Source organism: Neomonachus schauinslandi, chromosome 11, assembly GCF_002201575.2.
Source record: "Neomonachus schauinslandi chromosome 11, ASM220157v2, whole genome shotgun sequence".
Classification (NCBI taxonomy): Eukaryota; Metazoa; Chordata; class Mammalia; order Carnivora; family Phocidae; genus Neomonachus; species Neomonachus schauinslandi.
This window is the reverse complement of record NC_058413.1, coordinates 53,613,464-53,633,442: the sequence shown is the minus strand read 5'-3', so window position 1 is coordinate 53,633,442 and position 19,979 is coordinate 53,613,464. Positions and strand designations below refer to the sequence as shown.

Here is a 19,979-nt window from a genome sequence, read left to right as displayed (position 1 = left end):
CCATCTTGCTCCTTCTCCATTTTATTTTCTATACTCTATTTATCTCTGCAGTCTGTATTATTCCCTTCCATCTACCAGCATTTCTTCTTTTTAGTTATATCTGTTTTAATTCTTTTAATATTTTTAGTGGACTTTTTTTTTTTTTTAAGTAATCTCTATACCCAATGTGGGGTTCAAACTCATGACCTCAAGATCAGGAGTTGCATGCTCTACCTACTGAGCCAGCCAGGTACTCCATTCCTTCTGCCAGCTTTGGGTTTGGCCAGAGCACATGAGTTTAGTTTGCTCTTTTTAAAATTCCTTTAGGTGTACAGTTACGTTACTGATATGAGATCTTTCTTTTTTAATGCATGCATTTACAGCTATAAATCTCTCATGTGACACTACTATCATCTTCCTGATATACTCACCCTTTGTCTTTATGAAATGCCTCTTTAGTTCCAATAATTTTTGTCTTGAAGTCTGTTTTGTCTGATATTAAAATAGCTACTCTATCCTTCTGATGCTTACTCTTTACATGGTGTATCTTTTCTGTAGAAGGACAGAAGCCTATCTCTGTATTTTAAAGTACATCTTTTTTTTTTTTTTAAAGATTTTATTTTTTGACAGAGAGACAGTGAGAGAGAGAACACAAGCAGGGGAGTGGGAGAGGGAGAAGCAGGCTTCCTGCGGAGCAGGGAGCCCAATGCGAGGCTCGATCCCAGGACCCTGGGATCATGACCTGAGCCGAAGCAGACAGACACTTAATGACTGAGCCACCCAGGCGCCGCTGTCCACTTACATTTAATGTAATTATTAATATGTTTGGATTTAGGTCTGCCATTTTGGTATTTGTTATCTATTTGCTGCATCTGTTTTTAAATTCCTCTACTGACATTTTTACTTACCCTCTTTGCATTATATTTTCAGTGGTTGCTGTAGGATTGCAATGTGCATCTTTTTTTATAGTTAATTTTAATTCCAGTATAGTTAACATACAGTGTTATATTAGTTTCAGGTGTAAAATATAGTGATTCAACAATTCAATACATTACTCAGTGCTCATCATGGTAACTGTATTCCTTAGTCCCCATCATTTATTTCACCCACCACCCCACCTTCCTCCCCTCTGATAACCATCAGTTTGTTCTCTATAGTTAAGTCTGGTGTTTGGTTTGTCTCTTTTTTTCTTTGGTTTCTCAAATTCCACATATGAGTGAAATCCTATAGTATTTGTCTTTCTGTGACTGACTTATTTCATTTAGCATTATACTCTCTAGATCCATCCATGTCGTTGCAAAATGGCAATATTTCATTCTTTTTATGGCTGAGTAATATTCCATTGTGTATATATGCCACATCTTCAATATCCATTTGTCTATCAATGGACACTTAGGCTGCTTCCGTAGTTTGGCTATTGTAAATAATGCTGCAACAAACATGGGGGTACATGTATGCCTTTGAAATAGTGTTTTGTCTTCTTTGGGTAAATAGCCAGTGGTGTGATTACTGGATCGTAGGGTAGCTCTATTTTTAACTTTTGAGGAACCTCCATACTGTTTTCCATAGTGGCTGTGCTAGTTTGCATTCCCACCAGCAGTGCATGAAGGTTCCTTTTTCTCCACATCCTCACCAACACTTGTTTTTTCCAGTGTGTATCTTTGACTTACCAGCATATACTTAATATTGTACTACTTCACATAAAATTCAGAAAACTTGCCACAGTATAACTCTATTTTCCCATGTCCCCTTCATTCCCCTTGTTCTATTTTTTTGATTCACTCCCAATTTTGCATATACTTATGGGTAATTAGTTCTCATTGAACATTCCATTTTGTGAATAGAATATACCATAAATCCACCTATTCTAGAATTTGAGGGTTTTTTCCACTGCTTTTATACTTTTGTACCTATTACTTTTTGGTAAACATATGTACACATTTCTGTTTGGTGTACCCGAGGAGTATAATTCATGGATTATAAAGTATGCATATACTTGTCTTTACTGATTAGTTTCCAAAGCAGTTGTGCCAATTTACACTCACGTGAGATTTCGATTTGCTCCACATCAGTACTTAATGCTATCTTTTTCACCTTTAGCTATTTAGGTGGGCATGTAGTAGTATCACATTTTAATTCAAAACTTCTTAAAAACACTGTGTTGACCAAACAAAAGAATATGTGAGCCAGATGTGGTCCATAAGCCACCTCTAGGTCAGACTGTGTTTTCTGAGAATGTCTTAATTTTTGTGTGAATAATTTAATAATTGTCTACTGGATAGCTGGAAGATTAAAATATCATGCTATGATCCTATTAGTGGAGAGATTTTGAAGCAAACTGCATCTGAAGCATCCATTTGTATTTGTCTTGCCCTGTTCAGTGGGGTGAGTGGGAAGAACCAGGGTCTCATTAGGATTATGATAAATGGTAGCCCTGAGGCTGTAGGGGCACAAAGAGCCCTTAACCCAGCTGTGGGAGGTTCTCTATAATACGGCCTCATCTACCATCCCTCCTCACCATGCAATCTGCTGTGACATCAGACTGAACTCCACAGTGTTCTCAAGACCAAAGTCTTCTAAGGCCATTGCTCATGCCATTTCTTCCATGTGTTCTTTCTGTGTGGAAAGCTCTCCTTCCCTTCCCTGCTTGGCAAACTCCTACTCATCCTTCAAGGCTCATCCTAAATTTCTACTTCCTGTCCCAGAGCTTTCCCATTTCCTTGGCAGAGTTGGATACCTCTCCTCAGAGCTCCCACTGTCCCATGTTCCTCACCTACCTTACCTCATTGAATCATTGGTGTTTATGTCTCCCTCTAAGTTGGTGTCTCTGGGGATATGGCTGGGGCAGACACCCTATGTTTTTGCCACTTCGTTCTCATCTATTCATCCTACTTCTGGCAACGGTGCCCCAAACTTCAAAACAAAGTCTAAGGGACACTGTTTGAATCCCTGCATCAAACAGTCTCTGGACTTCTCAGTTATATAACCCAGTGCTTTCCCTTCTTTGGCTTAAATCCATTTGAGCAGGAGGTTTCTGCTACTTGCAGCCCCAAAAGGCCTGATGCAAGATGGTTGTGTTTCCTTCCCTAGACACCTGCTTTCTATGAGACTAACTCATTGATTCACCTCTAGAAGGATGGGAACCTACTGGAAAAGACCTCTACACCACCAGACTCTCAGCAGACAGGGCACAACCTGGATCACCCATCAGATCAGATAACAGAGACCCTGATACAGCCTCTCCCTTTGAGCCCTCAGGGATGGCCACCTTCAACCTATCACCTATGGGTGGGAAAGGCAAGACCCAGAAAGGTTAAGTGAGTTGCCCCCAAATTGCTCAGTTAACATGCTGTCACCAGTTCTACTTGCCCTCAGAATCCACACACTCTTCCCACTACACCAAAGAAGGCACTAGTAGGTGCTGAGTCACTGAGATGTCCCAAGGAAATAAGGCCCATGGGGCAGGGGTGGGGGTGGGGTGGACAAAAAAGCCAGAGCCAGGGCTAGAGCCAATCACATCTTTATTAGTCTCTGCAGCAGGGTCACTGGAGCCCCTGCCTACAAGGGAACTTCAGCAGGCTACTCTGGCTACTGGGTAGGAATGTTAGCATTTCTGTTAGGACAGGATGGGAAAAGAAATTGGAAGGGAGCCAAATGGAGAGACTGCTGGGCCACCCGACAGGGAGGCACACGTGGGGCTTCCCAGTAGATCAGGCCCGAGAGGTGAACACTGCCATCTCCCCCAGAGTGAAGGAAGAGACAAAGCCCGAGATGGTGACAGCCACAGTTATGGCCAGAGGTCCAAGTTCCTGGGAACCAGGAATGCATTTCCTGATGGAGGCACCATCCTAGGGCTGGAGGTCTCAAACAGAGCTCATCTGTCCCCCAGCAGGGGGACCCCAGGTTCAGTTCAGTTGCTGCCCCAGGCACCCTAACATGGGGAACAGATGTTTTCTGAGCACTGAAGGAACAGGGGACCCAGGAAGGTGGTAGTGGAAAGGATGGGGCTAACTTCAGAGAGTGTTTTGGATTTGAGTATGTGTCAGTATTAACAAAACAGGCAATATATTCATTATAGGCACATTCATGAAACTTCCTTCCGAAAAGCTCATATCTCGCCTTTACCCAGCAAGCTCTTTAGCCTGGAGGGCCATCATGATCTGATCCCAGTCCTCACCCCAGCCTAAATGAACTCTTAATTCCTTGGACATGCCATGATATTCACCACTCTGCACTCTTGCCGACAACCCTACTCCTAGCCCACCTTCTTCTGCTCTTTACCCTCATGTGTCAAAGGATGGATAACTCTGCCTTGTCAAGTGTTTGTTTACTTCTGTTTTTCCCACCAACCCTGGAGGAGCTGGAGGAAAGAACCTGACTCCTGTGTCTCCAGCACATGGGAACTTGAAGTCACATGAGCTGTGTTTTCTGTGTCCTGGTATATTTGGGGGAAACATGTCCACGTATGTCTATAACAAAATCCTGGGGTGTCTGGTAGTAGATATAAGGATTTTGACTATGTTTGTGCCTGGGATGATAGCTTCTTCCAGTATAGAGGGTGGGGGAGTGGGATGGATGATCCAAGTCCAGAAGCAGCTAATGGAGAAGAAGGAGCCCAAGTACGGCAGGGCTTAGATAGCGGAGGGCCGGGTCAAGTAAGAACAGGGGTCTGTTGGTCTATGCACAGGGTCCACGCTCCGAGTCCCAGGGCTCAGAACCAGCAGGGCGACCACATGAGCGAGCCCAGCGCTGCCCCTGTGGCGGCCCCGGCGAGCATGCCCATCGCCAGCGGAGCGCCAGCACTGTAGCAGGGATCCTCCCGCACTACCACGTGTGTCACGCCAGGGCCTGTGGAGAGAGCCGTGAGGGCTGGGGACTTGAGAGCAGAGGGATCTTCGTCCCTCTCCTCCCCTCCCCTCACGCCCAACCCAGGACAAGGGGCTGAGCCCACTCTCCTACACCTCAGTTGGAGAAACTGAGGCCTTGATGCGGGAAGGGCTTGCGCTCTCTCCCCGGGGCTTACAAGCTTGAATCTGCCATGGACGTTCTGGGGCTGTGGATCTAGGGTGCAACAGCGAGGAAACTCCCGGGATCTCTAAGAACCTCCAGGCCACACCAGAGGATGGGCGTTCCCAACCGCCAGCCCTTGGGGCAGGAGGTGGCCGTTCCCGCATTTAGCCACCAGGGGTCGCCACCAGCTCAGAAACGGGTATTGCAGGACAGCCAGTGAAAAGGGGCCGGCCTTGAAAGGAGAGGTCAGCTCTATAGAGCGTAGAGAGCCGCTGGTCCAAGAGTCTCCGGATGGGGAGGGCTCAGTGGAGGGTCCCTCCTGGGAAAATCCGTGGTCACTACAAGAGCGGGGCCTGGCGCCGGATAGGGGCAGAGGGCGGACCAGGCGGGAGACTTACCTGCATAGGGCGGTCCGTAGTAGCTGCGGATGTATGTGGCTTCGTGCGCGTTGGGGGGTACCACCTCATAGTAGTCCTGGTACGGGCTGTAGACACGCACCTGGGGAGCTCCACTGGGTTAGCTGCCCGGGAACTCTCTGGCCCAGGTTTGGTCTCCTACCCAACACACCCAGCTTAGGTCCTTCTGGGCCCACAAAACCACTTCCCCAAGTTGAGAAATGGTTCCCCAGGAACCAGCAAGCTCCTGGAAAAAGGCCCTGCCTCCCCACATGGTCCATGGTCCTTGTCCTCTAAAACCTTAGCCCCTACATCCAGCTCCCAGTGATCCCATTTTCCTGCCCTGGCCTCCTAGCTGGCACTCCCCTGATAAAAAATTCTCCATGGCTCCCAACTTCCCTACACAGTCTAGTATTTGCTAGTCGCTCCAACGGTCCCATTTGGAGAAATCCAATGGATTTCTCTATTCTCCTAGTCATGGGGTGGGGCACCTGGCCAAGCCCCAGGCCCAGAAGTAAAAGCAGGTTGGGGAGGAAGGAAAGGAAAGGAAGGGTAGGGATGGAAAGTAAAGTATTATCGAGCATCCATCATGTACCAGGTCCTGAGGGAAGTGTCCATATTGTGTTACTTCCTCTAGTCGTTACTGCAGACATTATCGTCGCATTACCATGGAGCTGGGGACGGGGGCTCAGAGAATGGTCATTGCTCTGTCTGGGAGGGAGGCATGCAGTCTCTCCATTAGAATTTTATCAACCCCTCAAAGCCTAACTCAAAAGTTACCCACTCCAGGGGCGCCTGGGTGGCTCAGTCGGTTAAGCGTCTGCCTTCGGCTCAGGTCATGATCCCAGGGTCCTGGGATCGAGCCCCACATCAGGCTTCCTGCTCAGCAGGAGCCTGCTTGTCCCTCTCCTCCCCACTTACGCTCTCTCTCCTTATCTCTCTCTCTGTCTCTCTCAAATAAATAATATCTTTAAAAAAAAAAAAGTCACCCACTCCAGGAAGCCCTTCTGGTTTCAGAAAGAATCCTTTCTTCCTGAGTTCTCTATGGACTCTGCTTGTGCCTTTTGTTCCTGTCTTTCTTCCTGGCCTTTCCTGCCTGCACCCCAAATGTGAGCTACTTATAAGCAAGGACTCTGATTAATTTCTGTTACATGCAAGGCCTAATGAATAGCAAGAACCAATAAATATATGCTGAATTAAATGGAAGCTCCTAATCCAAGCCTCTCATTTTATCCATGGGGGAGCAGACCTGGAGAGGGGGCAGGATCCCCTTCTCTCCTAGCCCCTTCTTCTTAGCTCCCCCCCCCTCAACTTTATATCTCTAACTGGGTGTCACACCTGAATGGTCCAACTCCCTTTAGAAGTCCAGGTGTCTTAAACTCCAGTTCCAAAGTGATGTCATCACCCTTCCATCTCCCAAACTTGCTCTTCTATAAATGCTTTTACTCTAAATGCCACCACCATGCACTCAAACCAAGACATCAGGTTGGCACCCCTTGACTTCACACACTTGTCTTCCACATCACATCAGCTACCAGGCAGGTCTCATGATTTTAACTTCTAAATATGCTCTTCTGTCCATCTTTTTGGCCAGTGTCAAGAGAATAAGCCATTGGTTTTGGCAACTTGGAAGTTGTGGGTGACCTTGAAAAAACATTTTTTTTCAAGGAGTGGTTGAGGTAAGAATCCAGACTATGAAGAATTGAAGAATGATTGAGAGGTGAAGGATGGAATCAACATGTCATCTCTTTCAAGAAGTTTGGCTGTAGGGGCGCCTGGGTGGCTCACTCGGTTAAGCATCTGACTTCGGCTCAGGTCATGATCGTGGGGTCCTGGGATTGAGCCCCACATCAGGGTCCCCGCTCAGCAGGGAGTCTGCTCATCTCTCTCCCTCTGCCCACCCCCCACTCATGCTCTCTCTCTCCCAAATGAATAAAATTTAAAAAAAAAAAAAAGAAGTTTGGCTATAAAGGGGAGTTCTCCAAGCACACCTGTGATTTCAAATCTCCATGCCATTTCTCTTTGATGGGGTTGCCTTTCTCCCCATTTTTCATCAAACTACCTAATTTATCTTTCAGACTGAACCCAAGTATCACCCTCCCTGAACCTCAGGTTCTGATGGGGTCCCATCTGGGGCCCTTAGACTCCCTTTACCACAGCACCAATCACTCTACAGTGTCATTGTTCATATCCCTGTGAGTGTGTATCTCTCCCATCAGACTTGGAGACCCCCATCCCATGAAGTGGGGTCTATTCAGGCCTCACTGGAACATGATAGGTGCCTAATGGACTGAATTTATCTCAAGTGAGTCAAATACCAGTGAGTGACCCAGCTCTAAGTCCAACCTCAAGTTAGGGACAATGACCAGTCGCAGGGTAATGCACGAGGCTCAGACAAGCAATGCTCAGTCTCAAGTGACTTCCCTCACTGTGCTCTCCCCTAAAGGTGATCCAATCAGGCTTTCTGGTAAGGGTGGCCAGGAACTGAGCTCCATGCCTCGAAGGGCCTAGAGAGAGCCAAGCACTCAGATCCCCACTTTTATTTGTAGAGAACTTGAGGTCTAGAGCCTGCACCCGCCCAGCAGCTGCATAGTGAGCCAGTGGCCCTGTTGGGCCTGAGAGAGAGTGGAAAACACCACCTCATACCCCTTGTGGCACCTGTTTCTACCCTCTGGTCTGGGAGGCCCAGAGGTAAACTCATGTGGGTCACCTGGCAACAGGGCAGGGGATCCTCCAGAGACCTCATGGATAGAACCTAAGGGCTTGATTCCTGATCCTCTCCTTCTCTGTAAGCCCAGCCCCTTTGCAAGCACAGGGTCACCCAGTCAGGAGGTCACATACAAATAGATCCCCTCCCTCAGAAAAGCTGTTGTTACTTGGCTTACAGCTTTTTAAATCCCATTTTTAGGCATCTCCACTTTAAACAAACTTATATCCTCATTTGGGCAAGGGGGAGGTCTCAGAACGCTGGGATAGAAGTCCTAGTCCTGCCACTGATGAATCAAGTGACCTGGTCAAGTTATATCACCTCTCAGAACCTCAGTTTTCACATCTGCAAATGGGAACAGTCTTTCCTACAAATGCCCATTCTAAGGCACAATAAGAATCCAGCTGAGCCACGTCTATGCAACTGGACCTAGGTGGGCCTGGCACTTCTGGGTTCAGTGGTTCTGCACATCAGAATTACCTGAATAAGTTTTTTTTTAACCACAGATTTCCAAGGCCACACTCCAGACCTACAGAATTAGAGCATCCAGAGAGAAGTAGGCTCTGAATGTTCGGATTTTTTTTTTTTTAAGTCCTGATGTGATTCAAAGGCAGAACCACATTGAACACCACGGTGCCAGAAAAGGAGTTCCGAGTTGGCTATAAGAGGACAGGCACTCTAAGACAAGCCTCCCCTGAACCCACCCCATGCCCTGCTGATTACTGGGGACAGAGAGAGGATTCATCCCCCGATTCCTGCTTTTCAGAGATTCTGGGGTGGGGAAGGGAGCCAGATATGGACTAAATTATGATACATGGTAGTGATGCCATTAACAGAGAGTTTTCACTCCTCCTTCCTCCCTTTAGTCATTCACTCATTCGCTCATTTGGTGAACAAACACTGCCTGAGACCCACTTGTGCCCTAGCTCCATGCACCAGGAATAAGGGATCAAAACAGACTGTCCTTATCACTGAGCATTCATTGAGCACCTGCTGTATACCCAGCATGGTGCCAGGCACCTTAGGGGCAGAGCTGATCAGACCTGGTCGTTACCTTGGAGGAAGTCCCAGGTCTCCTGGGATAATAGAGACCAGGCCTAGTAAGACAGTACTAAGCATTAGTGCAGCAGGCTGTGAGTGGACGTCTGGGAAGTCCTCCCTGAGGAGGGGGCAGCCTTTGAAGTGGCTCTTAGGGGCTAAGCATCAGTTTGTCAGGTGAATAAGGAAACTAAGAGTTTTCGCAACAGAGAGAATGGCACGTGCAAAGCCTGGGAAGAGGGAAGAGGTCTGGTGCAGCTGAGAACAGAGCAAACAGCAGAGCACTGGGAGCACAGGGGAGGAGGGGGATGTGGTAGACGAGACTGGCCCAGGCCAGATCCTGAGGGCCTTGAAAATGGGGCTGTGGGTGGTGTCCTGTGGGTGACAGGGAGCCATGGAATGTTTGTGAGCAGGGAAGGGATGTGACTGGGCCCAGTTCTGGAGGCACAGCCTCAAGGCCAGAACAGAGGCAGGGAGGGCTGAGCCCCACTTACCCAGATCCGCCTTTCAACCTTACAGGGGCTCCACGAGCGGGTCACACACCTGACCTTGGGGCAAACTCGGCGGCTCCTGGGAGGGACGGTGGCTCCAGTTGGGGCCTGCTCAAGCCACAGAAACCCAAGAAGAGGGAGGGAGGGAGGGAGGTGTCAGAGGCCCTCTACATCTGGAGAAACTCAGAGCTTTTGACAGGCCCTACCAGAGCCCTCTGCCAGCTGGGCATGGGAAAGAGTTGTCCTCCTCCTCCTCAGCCCATGGTAATGGAGGGAGGCTCAGAGGGGGTAGTGACTTTGCCAAAGTCACACAGAGAAGGATCAGTAGTGTCTCTCCAGAATTAGCCCACCTTCACGTCTTTTAGGCTGCTGAGGCTCCCAGTCTCCAGGGAGACTGAACAGTTCTGATCTGCCCTCCCACCCACCTGCCCCCGGCTGTGTCCCTGGCCCCGTGCTCCCTGGAACAGCCTCCATCCAGAAGGGGGTATAAATCTGCAGGACATGGAGGGACAAAGTGCAGGTCCCTCCTACACAGGCAGAGGATGGAGAGAAGCCACACACAGGCATGAACACTCAGAGCCAGGCAGACCCTGGTACAGAGACAGAAGCACAAACACATTCCACTCGAGCAAGCCTGGGGCCAGAGGGGTGGTGTGAAGGGGGGTAGAGGGAGGTGCAGAGAGCACCAGAGCAGGGAGCTGTGGTAAGCAGGGTAGCGGGAAGGTGCGCAGGCAGAGAAGGGGCACGGTAGCTTCATAGAGTCACAGAGCACAGAACGGTCAGCCCTCACCTCCTTCCGCCTCTTTTGGGTGGGACTGATTTGCCCTGCGGGGGGGGGATGATTTGGAGCTCAGAGTCAAGTTAGCCAAGCCTGCTGACTGCTGCCCCAGCCTCCTCACTCCCAGAGTCTAATCCAACCTCCACCCGGAAGCCTCAGTCTGCTCCCCAAAGTCTGGCCACAGTCCTCCCTGCTTAATGCCCTTTATTGCTCCTCAGAGGTCATCTCTCCCATTTCTTTCCCTCCATGTATTATCATCCCGCCGGGCCAGACTCTGGGCCCTTACACACACACACACACACACACACACACACACACACACGCACATCTCACTTCTCCACCTTCTGCTCATGCAGTTCTTTCTGCAGATAATGCCCTTCCCTCCCAATCTCACTGGCCTTGGTTCCAGTACAGGTTCTTCCACTGACTTAAGACTATGAGGATTTGGGTAAGTCACTTCCTCTCTGAACGTCAGCTTCCCTATCTGTAAAATGGGACTAAAAGTACCAACCCGACCAAGGCTATGGGAAGATTAAATGATATAAGCAATGGCAGGTACTGAGCATGATGCCCAATCCTCAGCAGGTGCATGCCCAAGAAGGGTTCTAAATGCAAATGTGGTCTTCTGCTGCTTCCCAGCAGACTTTCTCTCTAGATGAGATTGGGCTCCACCGTGCCACAGACAGAAGGAGCAAGCACAGAATGTGGAGTCAGGCAGAGGAGCCAAGCTGGGCCATCCTTGAGCTGTGGGCTTTGGGCGGCTCCTCAAACCCACACTTTCATCAATCACTAAGCTCCGTTGACTCTACCTCCTAAATATGTCTTATCCTTATCAGCTCAGTCCAGTCCTCCAGCCAGTCCCCAGGACTCTGTCCCAGCCTTCTAACTGGTCTCCTGGCATCTACTCTTAACTCCCTGTTGTCTATTCCTGACCTACCAGCCAGACTATCTTTTTAAAAAAATACAAATCTGGTCTGATCTGTTCATCTCCTCCTGCTGCTTAAAAGCTTTCAATGACCTCCTGGTATTCTTAGCAGAAACCAGTGTCAGTAACACAGCCCAAAATGCCTGGCCCTACCAACCCTCCTTCTCCCCTGTTCTCCCTCCCTAAGCTCTAGCTGCCCCAGCCTTCATTCTGTTCTCGAACTTGCTAAAGTCATAACCTTTCTCAGGGCCTTTGCTCATGCAGTTCCTCTGCCTGGAAAGCTGTTCCCTTCACCCCACTCTACCCCTTTCACCCAGTCGATTTCTGTTCATCCTTCAGGTCTCATCTTTAGCCTTGTCTGAACTCCCACCGGGATCAGGCCACCAAGGTGGTCACACATTGAATGCACCCAGCACGTCTCTGTCAGAGCAGTTACCACGACCGCAACAGAATCATGAACGGTGATTAGTTGCTTCACACCCGGCTGCCCACTAGGCTGAGTCCAGGAGGGCAGGGCCTACATCTCGTGACTTAGTTCACCTCTGATCCCTGCCCTTTGGCACGGTGCCCGGCACATAGTAGGAACTCGGTAAATATTTGTTGTGTGGATGAATACAGCTCAATCTTATCATCTGCAGAGAAGGACAATCATCCCCTCCTCAAAGGACTGCTGCGGGGAGCCGCCAGAACTACCCGTGACATGCCGGGCATACAATAGGTGCTCGATAAAAGGCAGTTCCTTCCCCCCAGCTCACATGCCACCTCCTTCTTCTTCTCTTTCCTCCAAGCACCAATTGTCTGTCTTCTGTCCTTTTCCACTCAGGACTCAGAGCATTGGAGTCCACACAAACCTATTCGCTCACATCTAGGGGAATTAAGAACTCCTGCAGGCAGAGACCGAGTCTGAGTCACCCATGATTCCATGGCAGGAAGGGGTGGGGAGGGGAGAAGGAGAGAATGGGGGCTCACCGGGGTGGAATTCGCCTCCAGCAGTGCCGTCTTCCATGCTCTGCAAAGTGAACCCACCAACCATGAGGAGGGAGGAGGGAGATTAGGCCCCTACATGTAGGCCCCTACTTTCCTCCTCAACCCAGTCTCTTGTAAAGGGGGGAGATTCCCTTGACTCCCTTGGGTAGACAAAGGTGGCCCCCCCTCCCACCCCAGTCACATGGACAGAGCCCTCACTTGAGCTAGAGCCTCGTAATTCACTCTTAGCCCACAGTCTTCCCCTCTTCCAGTTTCCCTGTCTAGACGATAGACAGCTGGGCTTGGGTGGTCTCCTCGGGGCCTTCAGATTCTGGCATGCCTGGGCTGGTTCTCTCGCTGCAGCTCACCTCCACACCCCAAACCTACCAACACAGTCCCCCAACACTCTGACCCAGAGCCCGTGAAGGCCCAGTGGACACCGGACAATCGGGCCTTTGTTGGTTGCCATGGCACCTGGCTGGGGTGGACAAGGCGGCTCTGTGCTTTGTCTGCCCAGAGCTCAGCTTCCCCCACTCCCACACACCCCGTCTCTTTCACTCTCCTACAATGCAAAGGCCGACTGAACCTCGGCCAGAGGGTAGGAAGGGAAAGAATGTGAGGAAGCAGGCACAGTCTCGCAGTGTGGATCTGCATCCGACATTGGGTGTCCCCGCAACAACAGTGGGCTGCCATTGTTAGGCGGGTCAGGGTCTGTGCCTCAGATTGAAGGCCACCTGCCAAGGCATCTTCTCAGAACATAGTGGGAAGGAGGGTCCTTTATGGATGTCACAGAGCTGTCTCTTCCTTTGTATCACCCCCAGGTGAGGGCTCATCTCCGAGCCGGCTAAATACATGACTCTGTAGGATCAGGGACCACACACCTGAGGCCGGTGTGCACACTCCTCTCCCAACAGTCCCGAGTTCCATCACATGCTGTGTGAGGACTTTCTTGGGTACCCTACCAGTCACCATCAGCCATTCAAATCCACTCCGCCCAACCTCCACCCTGATGACTAATCTTTGTCCACCCGCCCCCCTTTGGGAATCAGAAGGCCCAGCGAAGAGGAAGCATCTGGTTACATTCTCCAAGAGTCCACCCTATCCTCTCCTGGAGGACTCACATGGCATCATCCTTGGTCTCTGCACACAAGTGCAGGCGGGAGCCCTCCCGTAGGTTCACGGTCAGCAGGCCATCTCGGCTCCGGCCCTCTGGGGGCTGCACGTCTAAAGGCAAACACACATATATGGGGTTTCCACGAAGCACAGGCCCAGGTCCCCCAGTAAACCAGAAACCAGAATAGGAACCGACCTCTGGGTCCTGCTTCTTGGCCATTGCCAACCTCCTCTGATCCCACACAATTTCTTTGGGGATTCTGCTTTACTCTTTAGAGCCTTCCAACCTTTCCACATTGCCCATTGCCCTAGTTAGAGACATCTATCAATTACCCTGTTATAACTGTGGCCTGAGTCTTGGCTGAGGAGATTGGCTGTGTGACTCTGGGCCAGTTACTGAACTTCTCTGATCCTCCTTATTTCTTTTCATCTTTATCCCGTTCCTGGCACCTGGAGGGCAGGAACTGTGTCGGACTCACCTCTGTGATCCCAGCATAGGACACGGGCCCAGCACAAGGTAGGAACTCAATAAGGAACTCATTTCTTAAGTCACACCCACATGAGCTGGAGTTGATAGAGGCCCAGAAGCAATGGCTGTGGAAGCCCTCTGAAGCTGCAAAGAGCCTGATGCAGGTGTTCCCAGACAGACACAGTGGGAGGGCCATGGCCATAGTCACAATGCCAGAGGGAAAATGGCTTCTCACCGTGGCACTCTTGGCCAATCTTTATGTCGCGGATGTTGAACTGGATGAGCACACGATCCTCCTCGTCCTGCGCCGTCTCGTCATGGTAGTAGCCCAGGGTCCCATCCAACCACAGGGCGAACCAGTTCCGCTTCCAGCGGCGAAGGATGGAGCCTGTGCAATATTCCACCTTTGCTATGCAGGCTGGCAGCACAGCCTGCTGGGGGGCGGCGGGGGGGGGGTGCAGGAGCCCCAGACAGGCTCCCAGAATCCCCTTATCCCCAACCCCCAGTGTTGTGACCACCCCTTTCTTATCTATCTACCTCCTGAAATAATGGCAGGGCCTCTTTCTGTCTTGCTCACCCAGTGCCTCCCATTGGGCCTAACACATAACAGAGACCCCATAACTGTGTTGAATGGTAAATGAATAACCAGATTCCTTCCTTGGGGGCTTCCAAGGCCAAGCCCCAGGTTTCTTCAAGGACAAAGACCTCTCCCTACACTGAACCTCCCTCCATCTTACCTCTTATCTCTGACTTGTGTGACAGTCTTTTGTGTAGCTACCAGACTGGGGGGCCCACAGCTCCCTATACTGGACCTGGCACCCAGCAGGACCTGGGCTCAGTGGTTGCTGAACCGAATGAACTGAGCGTGGTCATGGGTCGTTGGGGAGCTCCTAACCCAAGATAGCTCTTGTTCAGATCACGATTCGGGCCAGAGGTGGGTCTGAAAGCCTGAGCCCTACCTTCAGACATTTTACAATTGAAAATCTTTTTTTTTTTTTTTTTTAAGATTTTATTTATTTTTCAACAGAGAGAGAGACAGAGAGAGAGGGAACACAAGCAGGGGGAGTGGGAGGGGGAGAAGCAGGCTTCCCGCTGAGCAGGGAGCCCGATGCGGGACTCGATCCCAGGACCCTGGGATCACGACCTGAGCCGAAGGCAGACGCTTAACGACTGAGTCACCCAGGCGCCCTACAATTGAAAATCTTAACACAAAGGGCAAAGACATAAGGCAGCTTCTTAGGGCTTTACAGATTCCAAAGCACAGAGGTGTTTTCATTTTATTCTAAGCCTTGTTCTGTGGTCAGCGCTGGGCTAGGGTGCTGTGGATACGCAGAGCATCAAACCTGGCCCCTGCTCTTGAGCAGCTCAGTCTGGGGTCAGTATGGGGTGTGGTAAGACCCATAGGTAAAGGCGGTTCTGTTGTAGGGGGTCAGTGCTATCACGGAGGTATGTATGAAGCGTTGGAAACAGCGTGGGGGGCTCCAACCCAGCTTGGTGCTACCGCAGAGGCTGGAGCGGGGGTTAGGGGAGAAGTCAGAGAAGGCTCCTCACAGAAGGGGACATTTACCAGGCAGTCAGGAACAGGGAGGACATTCCCAGCAGCAGGAAGAGTATGGACAAAGGAGGAGAGGGGAAAGAGGGTCTTGTTTCTTGGGAGAGTGGTTCACTGGGGCACATCCGACAAGCCACTTCCCTCCCCCCTGTCCCTGGACAAGGTACAGACAGACAAGGATTTGGCCCAGGGTCACTCACTCTGTCTCCACAGCCAGCCGCCCTTCACCAGGGCCATTTCTTCAAAAGGACTTTCCAGGGTGGGGTCAGGCGGAACCTGTGAGAGGAGCCACAGGACACACAGGCCTCATCAGCAGCTCCCAGAGAGAAGCCCCAGCCCGGTCCTCGCTGGTCCTCCCTGGGGGAGCCACCGAGGAAACGTTTACGGGAGTGTTCGCAAACAAACAAGGGCAAGCCTGCTTGTCTCCTTCTCCTTCCCTGCTCCAGCAGGATAATGGGCGCACTGTTCTTGTGGGGTTAACAGGGCAGCCACCCATTGTGCGAGGGTGGGAGTGGGGGTCGGGAGCCTGGATTCCAACCTCAGCTCCATAACCTTGACCTTGTCCCTTCTGCCTGGCTTCCATTTCTAGATCCGTGAAAGTGTGTCTATGAGGCCGGTAGAGGCTGGGGTGAGGAACGCTTACAGTGTTAGAAACCCTGGAATTTCGAAATGCTGGCAGCACAGAATATTAAAATCATGGCAATGAATGAGGGACTTTCATGATAAGAAAAGCCTCCCTCCCATTTGCACCTCTCCTGAAGCATTTACAAAGTATCTAAAATGATAGTTCAAAAGCAGCTCTGATTGCCTGAGCATTATGTGCCAGGCACGCTTCTCGGTGTTGGCGTCTACTATCTTGGTGAAGCCTCACAAAAATCCTTGTATTACCAGAAAACAGGCATGGTGAGAAGGTCAATCACTCATGCAGATCCCCCTGATTAGTAAGCAGGGGAGGCAGCCTTCACACCCAGCAGTCCCAGTTTCTAACCATTACAGCAGTAGGAGCTTTAAAAACTCTCGATCCCCAGGTCATACGCCATACCAATGAGATCAGAAGGTCTGGGGCTGGGAGGCGAGGGCTGGTAGTCTCTAAAGATCCCAGGTGATTCTAATGTGCAGCAAAATTCGGAAATCGCTGCACATCCTATGCTACTTCACCTTGTCCCCACTGTAACTCCATTAGATGGGTAGAATCTTTCCTCCTATTTTACAGATGGACAAACTGAGGGACAGCAAATGACTTGTCCATGTATGTGAAGGAGCTTGGACTGGAATCCAGGTTCCCTCTGTTCCTGAGGGCGACTTACTTGCGAGCAGGTGCCTCTGCCCCTCCCCCACCCGCTCACACCTGTTGCTGCGAAGCAATGGCTGGCACACCTGAGTGGAAGGCCCGACTTTGTCCCTGCTTCTCCTGCGGCTCCCTCCCTTCTCCAAGCCCTAACACTGGCCAGACTAGAGGGTCAGTTGCAAACTCCCTCTCCAGCCTCGCCTGCATGCACCCACCTGTCCACACCTCTTGCGGAGGCTGCTGCCGAAACGGCCGCTACTTGCTGCTGCGGCTGCTCCCCAAGCTGCTGCGCCTGCGCTTTGTGTGCCCCAGAACGCCTGGGGCATTTCAATCCCCAGGCTGCGCCCTGGGCCAGGCTACCCCTGGGCCCCGCCCTTTGGCCCCGCCCCACCTCCAGGGAGGGGATGGGCGGGGAGAGATGCGCGCCCACGAGGCTGCTGGGACTTGTAGTCTGCAGCCCTAGAGCTGGGCTCTACAAGGCCTCTCCTGGGTGCTAACCCTGAGCGGACCGGGAGCACAGGTGAGAAGCTGCACCTGTGGTTTTATTTTGCCAAGACATTTGTGCTCTCATTTATTATGAAATTCATTTCCTAAGAATCATTAATTCACTCTCTAAAAGAAGTAAGTTTGCAAGGAGGAGCCAGGCTCCTAGTTTTGTCATGTTTTTTCAATACTCAGTTTGTGCCTGGCACTGTAGTGGGTGCTAGTGGAGGGCACAAAGGAGCATCCGACAAGACCTTTCCTCCTTCCTTCCCCAGCTTCCAGTCTGGTGGGGGAGACTAAATGTAAACACAATTAGAGCACAACGTATGATTTAATGGTGGGAGAGAAGAGTCTCACTTTGCCCAAGAGGTTCAGGAAGGCCGCCCGAGGAAGCTAAAAAGGGTTCTTGTGGGTTGAGTAGGAGTTTCCCAGGGGAGAGCTAAGAGAATCATATGAGCACTGATTAGGAAGTTCAAAAGTGTGCCCAGTATTTCAGTGTGTTTGGAAAACAGAATGCCGGGGCAGGGGAGGGGAGAGGTCATGGGGAGTGGCAGGGGATGAAGCTGCAGGGTTTGCAAGGACGTAACATGAAGCCTTGGATGACAGGCTCAAGACTTGCTTGCCTCTTATGACAGAGTGGCTGGAGCCTGGGGAGTAGGGGTTTCAAGAGTTAGGTGGTCTGATTTGTGGGGTGAAAATATCTCTTTAGGGCATAGTCCAAAATGATTGAAGGAGGCCTGACTGGAAAAAGAACACCGTTTCTGTATCTACCACCTGGGTCTGCCCCTCCAGGATCACTTCCTTGAATAGTTCAAACCCATCTGCCTCCCCCCCGCCCCCCCAACCCCGGCAGCTAAGGGCAGACCCAGGATGTCATTCAGAGAAGAGGGACTGTCGGGGGCCTGAAGGACTCTTGGACACAAACCCTATTTGAGAGGGGCACCCACCCTGCCTTGGGCCCTTCTTCCTGTCCCAGAGACCTGTTCCTTACCGGGGCTGCAGGACTCATGGTTCCTGGCCGGCCAGGGTAGCATTTCCCAGAAGGCTCCCGCATTTCCCTGAGCGCCTTAAGAGATAAGGGGATCAGGAAGATGCTACCAAGTGGGAGCCGGAAGGGGGAGGCAAAGAGGGGGCAAACAGATTCCAGAGAAAATCGTCCTCTCTCCCGGCACTCCCCAACCTTCCGGACTTATCTCGACCGCCGACCCCGTCATTCAGTTCAGTGGATAACAAATCATCAGTGACTCAGCCGTGGTCTTGGCCTCGTATCTTTTAAGATTCCCGGAGCGGAGGGGCAGGGCTAATCCTCCTCCCTCGGTTGCAGTGGGGCTAAATCTGCCTTCTCCCGCCTGGCTGACAGTGCCATCACCCTAGTCCTGGCAGCACAGCCTGGCTCTTTAAGCTTCCCTCTAGCTTCGGAGTTTCTGTAATCCTGACCCTGAGTCACCCTGGGGCTTCGCCTCTTCGTGCAGTGCGTGCCTTGCTGGGGGTTCGCCATGGCCAATCCTATTAGGCGCTGAGCTCACAGTCTCTCTGCAGCCCCAGGAACCAGCTTTCCCAAACCACGCTGTTTCTGACCTTTGCCTTTCTGTCCCTGGAATGTCCCACGCTTGCCTTCTGGCTGAAATTTGAGCCTCACAGTGCAAGGGAGGAAAGGGGGGAAGACAGAAAGACGGTAAGGAGGGGAAGGAAGAGAAGGAAGGAGAGGAAGAAAGGACGGAAAGAAGGAAGGAAGGAAGAAGGGAGGGAAGGGAGGTAGAAGGGAGGTAAAGAGGGGAAGGAGAAGGAGGAAGTGTGGAAGGATAGAAGGATGGAAGGAAGGAAGGAAGGAAGGAAGGGAGCTGGCCTCAGGAAATCTGGACCTGGATCCTGCCCCTCTCCCCAGCTCTCCCTGCTCCCCTCTGAAGGACTTTTGGTGTCCATAGAGCAATGGGGGAACAGTGCAGACAGGTTCTAGATGACATTCTCTGGATTTAGTAACTAGATGAAAAAGGGAAGATTCTCCAGCAGCAGTGTGGAATTCAGAGGGAGGACTCCCCCACCAAACTCCCAAAGAGGGGGTGCTATGTCAAGAAAAAAGGGAATGGTACATGGTAAACTAAAACCACAGATCCCATTACAGAATCTAAATGCAGCCCCATCTGGCTTGTGTCTCTAAAATATGGGTCCATGACCCTCTCTGAGACGCTGATAAGAGGTATAGACTCTGCCCAGGGAAAAAATGCACACACATTATCACATTTTGCGTATAATTCCTGGGAGTTCGTAGACCTTGAAGCCATGACGATTACTGCTGAGATTATTTTTTAATTTCCAGAGCTGTGTAGACCATTGGAAAGAGTGTAGGTTGACAGGTGAGAGACTCTGAAAGCATAGCAGGAATCCCAGCTCCCAAAGTCTTGGCTTTGAGAGGTGGTTTGTTTAATCAACTAAAATGTATTGAGACCAACAAGCTAACAAGTAACTCAGGTTTCTCCTGTAACTAGTGCATAGAGCCATTGGCAGAGGGAAAAAAAGTATTTTGCTATTTCAAATTGTCTCTAGTGGATGAACAGCTCATACAATATATTGTTTAGAGAATAGTGGACTGGCTCATCAAATTAAAATTTGCTACTTATATTTTCTAGAGTATAATATAATGAGAATAACATGCTATCTCTAGTCTAAAATTCTGAAATTTATATTAAGGTGCAATTTGAGCAAAAGTAAAAACCAGTTATGTAAAAGGTTTTTTAATAATAATTTAGTGACAAACATACCATAAAATTCAGTATTTTAATTTATT

At 50.5% G+C, this 19,979-nt stretch overlaps 1 protein-coding gene across 3 annotated transcripts; it reads right to left on the bottom strand.

The window, feature by feature from the left end:
* Positions 1–3,483: 3,483 nt before the first annotated feature.
* On the bottom strand, positions 3,484–18,203 carry PLEKHB1 (pleckstrin homology domain containing B1). Of its 3 annotated transcripts, none has more exons than XM_021704626.1 (8): positions 18,186–18,203; positions 15,624–15,699; positions 14,107–14,259; positions 13,411–13,513; positions 12,293–12,332; positions 9,624–9,728; positions 5,388–5,487; positions 3,484–4,827 (listed from the first exon to the last, which is right to left on the bottom strand). In XM_021704626.1, the coding sequence occupies exons 1-8, from the start codon at positions 18,201–18,203 to the stop codon at positions 4,691–4,693; spliced, it is 732 nt and encodes a 243-aa protein (XP_021560301.1). In that variant the 3' UTR covers positions 3,484–4,690. The 3 variants fall into 3 exon arrangements, with proteins under 3 accessions (XP_021560301.1, XP_044775184.1, XP_021560302.1); XM_044919249.1 differs by lacking the exon at positions 18,186–18,203 and adding an exon at positions 16,927–16,982; XM_021704627.1 differs by lacking the exon at positions 9,624–9,728.
* Positions 18,204–19,979: the final 1,776 nt, after the last annotated feature.